General features: G+C 47.2%; 1 protein-coding gene across 1 annotated transcript; it reads left to right on the top strand.

Moving 5' to 3' along the window:
- The first annotated feature begins 25 nt into the window (after nucleotides 1–25).
- LOC123134416 (subtilisin-like protease SBT3.9) lies at nucleotides 26–3728 on the top strand. Its single transcript, XM_044553676.1, has 5 exons — nucleotides 26–713; nucleotides 876–1124; nucleotides 2462–2588; nucleotides 2696–2895; nucleotides 2986–3728. The coding sequence occupies exons 1-5, from the start codon at nucleotides 664–666 to the stop codon at nucleotides 3545–3547; spliced, it is 1188 nt and encodes a 395-aa protein (XP_044409611.1). The 5' UTR covers nucleotides 26–663; the 3' UTR covers nucleotides 3548–3728.
- The last annotated feature ends 5000 nt before the right edge of the window (nucleotides 3729–8728 follow it).

Below are 8728 nucleotides of genomic sequence, written 5' to 3' on the forward strand. Positions count from 1 at the left end.
TATGAGGTCTGCAGGTTGGATGCTTTACTAGATAGACTGTCTGATGGATTTTCTTCCTGCAATGAGCTAGTTTTTCGTTTGTGATCCCACGAATCTATCTTGGCCTCATTTCGGTCTTGTGTAAACTACGATATTGTTTGGATTGATTTCTTCGATTCTATATTTGCACGTCCTTCATCATAATGTACATTTACAATTGCAAACAAAAAATCACAAATTTGATCGATGCATATGATTCATGAACTGAACAGACCTTTTTTTTCATAAATGAATTAGTGATCATTTTGTCATAAATAGGATGTGATTCCTAAAATCTGGATGAAGCAACTTGATCTCAAGGACATGCCTGTTATTATAAAGTTGGCTGGTCCAGTATAGCTCACAAAACAGGCAAATTTTAGCATGGTCCCTCTTACCTCTCCTTTTTACATGAGAGGTAAGAGTACATAATAGATCTGAGCCATTGATTTGATTAAATAGTGTACCTCCCATGTGAAAGAGAGGGTAAGAGGGAGCATGTTAAAATCATTTGTCTTTAGATAGAAGAGAAAGAAGCAGATGTGTAATACTGTAATGTAAAGCTTTATTATCGTAATCTCCCATGTACACCTTATTCTAACAGTGAATTTCCTATGCTTATAGGGACAATCCTTGTTTGCGGATATGGAAAGAGCAAATCAGCTTCACAATATCAAGCTCTACATGAATAGCATGTATGACTACACTATATGCTCTGCTCGAACACTTGTTTCGTTTGTTTACTTCTGTGTTTGGTATTAACATTTTTGGAGCCATAGCCCATTATTTATGGTGAATTTCTTTCCAGAAAACATGTGCATGTTTCTTATTCCTTCGATTCCCCATGTAATTTGCAGGTGTAACTTGACTCTTGCAAACAGTACAGATGTGAAGGGAAATATTGTCCTTTGCTTCAGTATAACCTCTGTTTTCCCGATTGCTCAATTGTATAGATTAGCATCAGCAGTGGTCAACAACGGAGGAGAAGGTTTTATCTTCACGCAGCAAAATGCTGACCTTCTTGTTGCCTGGCAGTTTCGTGCCATGTCCATCCCATGCGTTTCTATTGATTTGGAGGTTGCTTACAAGATAATTCAGTATTTCAGGTAAGTATGAGGTTAGGACTTCAAGAAAGTGCTTTATACATGCAGTACGTTAGGAAATTAAAACAAATCCTCGGAGGGAATAGGAATTACCGTACTATGAACCAATTATGTTCTTTCCAAAGTTGGTTAACAGTAAGTACAAGAAAGCTTGTGGTCATGTCTCAATGCTAATACCAGTGTTGCCCTCAGATTCTGTCGTAGGTGGTTGATATTTTATCTTCTATCCCGAGAATTACAGTATGCAACACAAACCCAAGCTATGATTGATCGATTATGAGATCAATCGGTACTATAAGTTCACATGTCATCCCCTTTAGGAACAAGTCTTTGCTGATCTGGTTTTTCTTTGATCTGCTTTGAAAGAGGGTTTCATCATCACCTTGTATAGCTCGGCCATGTGGCTTTTATTTATAAAGCGAGGCAAAGCCTATTTTTGAGTCCTTACTAATTTTTCTGATTTTATTTCGTGGGTTTAATTCTTTTTGAATGGACACCACCTTTTTTGGTTGGGAATAGGAATTGATTTTCGCTGTGTTCCTTTTATTGAAAGTATAAGTTACAATATCTAAAACCACATACATGAACATGAGTTCTAGAGAAAAAATGATGATACTGTGACTAAGAGAGTGCATAAATAACTTGTGAAATGTTACATATCCATTACTACTACACATTAGTAAACTAGAAAGTCATTTGTGGGGTAGTCCAACCCAAGGTTCGGAAAACTAGACAAAACATTTTTGTCCTTTTTCGGGCAGGTATTGCTAATGATCAGTGAAAACAATGAATCTGCCTCGGAGCAGTCATCTTCCCTGAACAGTAAACAGATTAAGAAACCTTGATCCAAACAATGTGCATTGCCTAATTGCATGTATGAATTATACAAAATATATGTTGGTTAATGGTTAGTCCTATTTGTTGAAAATTTATCATGCTGGCTATCTTAGTTTCGTAACGAACTATCACCACACTACATATAAATACCAATTTCACATAACTATTCAGGGATAACGCGCATCATAAAACTACATATTTAAAGGCTAATTACATAAACAGGTTTATGTACCTTTGGTCACAGGTGTGTGATGTATTTTTACACAACCAAGTCTGACATAAGCACACTCTCAGAATTTTCATACATATAGTTCTGGGATATGTTTGATCAACATAATCCTGTAGAGTGTATACTGGTGTTCTGTTCTATGAATTTTGTTATTCAACCTGTATTGTGACTTTGTACATTAAAATTGTAGTTTATCAAATTTACTCTTGTTATTCAGAATGTATGTGTATATTTGCTACTTTAGTTGGCCTTAAACACTTCTCCTTCTCAACAGTACCAGCCAGAATCCGGTAGCAAAGGTTTCTTTAAGTCGGACAACAACTGGAAGTGGATTTCCTGATCCAAAGATTGCAGCTTTCTCATCAAGGGGTCCAAGCTCCGTCTATCCTGCAGTGCTCAAGGTATATACCAAAAATTACAGTACATCATAAATTGTTGATCTTTGTGTCTGTAACATATAACTGTTCTTAACATATGAAATGATACCTTCACACTGCATTGTAAACAGCCTGACATTGCTGCACCGGGGGTGAATATTTTAGCAGCAGCGCCACAGGTTGGTATTTACAAGGAATTGGGGCTCTACTTCTTCGATTCAGGGACATCGATGGCTTGCCCACATGTTTCCGGTATTATAGCCATGCTCAAGTCACTCCACCCAGACTGGTCACCTGCTGCTTTCAAATCAGCACTCATGACAACTGATAGGTATAGGCTAATTATATTGTTAGGCTTCCATAGATTTTTGAAGTATGTTCAACATCATATGGTCATAATGCATTTTCTAACAAAACTAAGGGGTTTTGCAGCATACATTACAGACAACAACGGTCTTCCATTACTAGCTGATGCAACCCCAAATAAGATTGCAGATCCTTTTGATTATGGAGCTGGATTTGTCAATCCGACTCAGGCGAGCGATCCTGGACTTATATATGATACCGATGCTTCAGATTACCAGAAATTGTTCAATTGCATGTATGGGTCAGATACAAACGGTAGTTGTATAGCAACTGAGAAATCCTTGTTTGACCTGAATCTCCCATCAATCGCCATCCCCAATCTCAAGTCATCGGAAACGGTATCAAGAACTGTCACCAATGTGGGCCAAGTTGATGCAGTGTATAAAGCATTTGTTGAGCCCCCTGCCGGTGTTGATATGCTGGTCAAACCCATGGTGTTGGTGTTTGGCAAGGATACAAGCTCACAGTCTTTCAAGGTGAGCTTCAAGGCAACACGAAAGATCCAAGGCGATTACACATTTGGTAATTTGGTGTGGCACGATGGAGGCAGACATTGGGTCCGAATCCCGATAGCGGTTCATGTTGTCATCGAAGATCTCTATTCAACCGTCTCCTAAACTATCGGTGTGGAGGCAAAGGGTTAAGTTTGTAGTTAATGTATGTAATAAGTGATGTGCTACTTGATGTTTGAATTTGTTGGCTGTTGCGTCCATAATTTTACGAGAACAAAATGCTCACGTATCATGATATCTGAGCTTCATTTGATGAAATAAAAGCAGTTTTAATTGTTATTCTCAAGCTTTTTTTTTGTGGGTTATTTTCAAGCAGTTTGACAGTCTAGCAACTATAGGTTCTCAATTGCAACATAAATGTTCTTGGAAAAACTTGTTTGTAAGTAGATGAAATACGAGTAGGCGCAATTCGTAGTGGAAACACCGAAACAGTAGCATCAGTTTGAGTGCCATCGCTATGACTCATATTCCATCTGTTCAAAGAACAATCTATCCATCGGGAGGACAACATGATTCATATTCCCTCTGTCCCATATTAGTTGTTGCCCAAACGGATTTATTTTAACACTGAAATACGCCTAGATACATTCATTCCAGTGATAACTAATATGAGACGAGTACTTAATTCCTATATTTATTGCAGGAAGCAAAGGAAACCCATATGCTTCCATACAAGTATTGAGGTGATCACGCTAAGGGTAGCATAGAGTGGTATGCTATCTAACATCATGTGATCTTTCATGAATCACAGTACCAGTTCCCGGTAAAGGCTTCTCACACTCCTCTGGGGCCAGATCTGACATTGGGCCTGGAGCAAGCGGAACGTGTTGCTCCTGGATTTGTGAGAACCCAAGCCCATTAAGATCATCTCTTTGCGAAGATTTGTGGTGTACTCCATGTTGCCTAATCTTATGATCCGGCAGAAAGAACACATCGGCGCCGACCTGAGCCCTGATCTGGACTCCCATCGAACCGCGACGATCACCTAGCAGGACCTGTATGGGCCACCACTACCGGAGCTAAATCCAACAAATCCCTCAGTAGGGTATCCTAATCTAGATGTCTTGGTGCAATGGTAACAGAGACATGGATTTTGCCCTGGTTCAGGCTCTCCGAAGAGATAAAACCCTACGTCTTGCTTGTGCTTTCTTGCGTTGGAGTGTATCGAGAGTGCAAAGTACCAAAAGATTGTATGATATCTTTCTACAAGCCTGACCCCTCGGTTTATATAGTATAACCGGGGTCCTAGGGTACACGGATCCTAGTCGACTACGTATGAGGAGGTAGATTCTTCCACAAATCCAACGTCTTATCATGTATGTCAAGTCTTCTGGGATCTTCTTTGTATAAGTCATGGACTGCCCGATGCGGCCCAAGACGAAACCGACAAAGGGTCCTCAGCCCGGCCCTTCAGGTCAGGAGTCGACATGGTGAGAGGCCCCTTAGACAGGACACTGTCAGTATGTACAAGTAGATTGTAGGAAAGTTGAATGCACCGGAGTAAATACTTCGGACCGCCAATGAAGACCTAAACTTTACTGGATGGTTATGGCAATGAGGATGTTGAGGTGTTCTGCCCACCATTCAAACTTTTTAATACAATAACCCTTGATCTATCAAATCCATCCATGCAAATGCAAGTATATCATTTTGTCTTAAAGGTGTTGTTAGTGTTGGAGACAAAAGTTTTGGCAATGCTTCACGATGTATTGATCGGTGCATAGCGCACGTATATATGGAGTACAAGGTGGGCCACAACCTCAACTATACAAAGACTAGGAGGTGGGCCAGGCTATACAATATACATGCACAAACCATATATTCAACAGCCCCCCGCAGTCGAAGCGTCGCCGGAGACGTAAAGACTGGACCTGAACTCCTCGAAGACAGAAGTAGGCAGTCCTTTCGTCATGACGTCGGCGAACTGCTGCGTCGTCGGGACGTGGAGGACCCGGATGCGCCCAAGAGCCACCTGCTCACGAACGAAGTGTATATCAAGCTCAATATGCTTCGTTCGACGATGATGGACCGGGTTGGCGGAGAGGTAGACGGCGGAGACGTTGTCGCAGTAGACGAGCGTGGCCTTGTGAACGTCACAAAGTAACTCCTGAAGCAGCTGACGGAGCCAAGAGCATTCAGCAACAGCGTTAGCCACTGCTCGATACTCAACCTCGGCACTCGAACGGGACACAGTGGGCTGTCGCTTGGAGGACCAAGAGATCAGGGACGGCCCAAGGTAGACACAGTACCCCGAGGTGGAGCGCCGTGTGCGGGCAGCCGGCCCAGTCCGCATCAGAGTAGGCGACGAGGTCGGTGGAGGCGGAGGCCATCAGCGTAAGTCCCAAAGACTGGGTGACGCGTATGTATCGGAGGATACGCTTCACCAGAGTCCAGTGGGAGTCACGCGAAGCATGCATGTGAAGACAGACCTGCTGAACAGCATACTGCAGGTCGGGGCGCGTCAGGGTCAGGTACTGCAAGGAACCCACAATGGAGCGGTAGAAGACCGCATCAGATGCAGGCGAACCCTCCAAAGCGGAAACCTTGGCCTTGGTGTCGACGGGCGTAGGAGCGGGCTTGCAGTTAAGCATGCCAACTCGATCGAGAAGCTCATGGGCGTAGCGCTGCTGGTGCAGGAAGAACCCATCTGGCCGTCGAACCACCTCAATGCCAAGGAAGTAATGCAGGGGACCCAAGTCCTTCAGGGCAAACTCATCGCGAAGACAAGCAGTGAGCCGCTGGAGAAGCACGACAGTGGATTCCGTCAGAATGATGTCATCGACGTACATCAGAAGTAGGCCGTGTCAACTCCGTGATGATATACGAAGAGGGACGCATCGGAGCGAGTCGATGTAAATCCGAGCATCTGCAGGAAGGCGGCAATGCGCTGGTACCAGGCCCGAGGTGCCTGCTTCAACCCGTAAAGAGAACGGGAGAGCAAGCACACATGATCTGGATGCGTGGCGTCGACGAAGCTGGTGGGCTGCTCACAGAACACCTGCTCAGCTAGGTGACCGTGCAAGAAGGCATTGGACACATCCAACTGATGCACAGGCCAAGCGCGAGACACGGCTAGCTGGAGCACGGCGCGGATCGTGCCCGGTTTAACAAGCGGGGCAAATGTGTTGGTGAAGTCCACGCCCGCGCGTTGTCGAAAGCCCCGAACCGCCCAACAAGCTTAATAGCGCTCGAGAGTACCGTCCGGACGAGTCTTGTGCCGAAAGACCCACTTGCCCGTGATGATGTTGGCACGAGGCAGCCGAGGGACGAGCTGCCAGGTACGGTTCCGCTGGAGCGCGTCGAACTCTTCCTGCATCGCAGCGGGCCAATGAGGATCCCGAAGGGCGGCTCGAGCTGACGATGGGAAAGGGGATGGCTCAGAGACGGAAGCAGCAAGAAGGTACTCATCGCTGGGGTACCGTGTGCTTGGGCAGAGGGTGCCAGCCCGAGAGCGAGTCATCGGACGGGGCCGCGGGTCCGGAGCGGAGACGGGTGACGATGAGGAAGGGACCACCTCCTCCGAGGCCGCGGACGAGGCCACCAGCGGGGCGGCGGGTGAGGCCGCCGGCGAGGCCGTCGCGGGCGAGGCCGACGGCGTGGTTGGGGCCGGCGACGTCAAGGGCGTCGCGGGTGCCAAGGGAGGTGCAGCCCCCAGGGCAGCCAACCGGGGAGAAACTCGACCCGTGGCACTGGGGGCACCCTCAAAGCCGGGAGGCGGCCCAAGAGAAGCACGTGAGCGGCCGTCATCGGGAGCGGGCAAAGCCGCAACATCCGAAGGTACCTGCTGAAACGGAAAAACCATCTCATCAAAGTAAACATGTCGTGAAGTGATCACCCGATGGGAGATAGGATCATAGCAGCGGTAGCCTTTGGTGTTGGGGGATAGCCGAGAAAGATGCAGGCCACAGACCGAGGTGCGAGCTTGTGAGGGGTAGTGGAAGCGATGCTGGGGTAGCACAGGCAACCAAAAATACGGAGCTCAGCATAGGAGGGTGGCATGCCAAACAAGAGGTGATGAGGTGCAAAATTCCCACGAGTGCGACAAGGGCGAATGTTGATGAGTAGTGATGCGGTGGCGAGCGCGTCGGGCCAAAAATGTGGTGGCACGGTTGCATGAAAGAGGAGGGTGCGAACGCAGTCGTTGAGAGTGCGAATCACGCGCTCAGCGCGGCCGTTTTGTTGCGAAGTGTACGGGCAAGTGAGACGAAATATCGTGTCGTGTGTGGCGAGAAGGTTGCGGATCGCAAGGTTATCAAACTCCTTCCCATTGTCTGTTTGCAACGCATGAATGGGACGTCCAAACTGCGTGGAGACATAGGAGTAGAAAGCGGTGAGAGTGGCAACAGAGTCCGACTTTCGCCGCAACGGGAAGGTCCACACATAGTGCGAAAAATCATCAAGTATGACAAGATAATAAAGATAGCCCGTGTTACTTGCAACAGGAGAGGTCCAAACATCACTATGAATTAACTCAAACGGGTATGATGCGACATGCGAGGAATTACTAAAAGGAAGACGAACATGTTTGCCTAGACGACGAGCATGACAAGTGTGATCGTCGATCTTATTACACATGAATGAAAAACTCCGAAGAATATGACGAAGGATGGCGGTGTTGGGATGACCGAGATGGGCGTGCCAAAGGTCCACTCCGGCGGAAAGCACCATGGGTGCAGCGGCAGTGAAGGTGGATGAGTGGATCGGGTAGAGCTCGTCGGGGTTGTCACATCGGTGGAGCACCATCCAGGTACGTGCATCCTTAACAGAAAAGCCAAACATGTCAAATTCAACGATAACAGGATTTTCACGTGTAAGAGAACGAACGGAAACAAGATTTTTAATGATGTCAGGAGAGACAAGTACGTTATAAAGATATAACGGCATGGAGTTAGATGGAAAAGCAGCATGGCCGACGTGAGTAATAGGCATGGAAGAACCGTCACCCACGGTAATGCGAGCAGCGGTGTGAACGGGGTGAGCGGCAAAAAGGTTACCGGGGTTGGCGGCCATGTTGGCCGTGGCTCCGGTGTCCATATACCAGTCGCCACCGCCAGTGTACTGCTGCGGCGTGGAGGCGGTGTGGAGGGCCGCTAGGAGCGAGGGGTCCCAACGTGCCGGCGGAAGAGCCGGGGTGGACGACGCCGGCTGAGGCGGCGGCGCCACGAACCCACCGGCCAAGGGCAGCCCATAGGCCGCGGAGGGGCCGTAGAGCGGCACGGGCGGGTACGGCTGAGGGCCGCATGAAGCGCCTGATGAGCGGCCGGGCGGGCGCCGAAGAGGCCTAGA

Source organism: Triticum aestivum, chromosome 6B (assembly GCF_018294505.1).
Source record: "Triticum aestivum cultivar Chinese Spring chromosome 6B, IWGSC CS RefSeq v2.1, whole genome shotgun sequence".
Taxonomy (NCBI): Eukaryota; Viridiplantae; Streptophyta; class Magnoliopsida; order Poales; family Poaceae; genus Triticum; species Triticum aestivum.

Excerpts from the sequence above, each read along its gene's own strand:
- LOC123134416 (XM_044553676.1), top strand. The coding sequence starts at position 664 with ATGGAAAGAGCAAATCAGCTTCACAATATCAAGCTCTACATGAATAGC. Across the intron at positions 1,125-2,461 it reads AAGATAATTCAGTATTTCAG|TACCAGCCAGAATCCGGTAG; the intron begins GTAAGTATGAGG and ends CCTTCTCAACAG. Across the intron at positions 2,896-2,985 it reads GCACTCATGACAACTGATAG|GGGTTTTGCAGCATACATTA; the intron begins GTATAGGCTAAT and ends AACAAAACTAAG.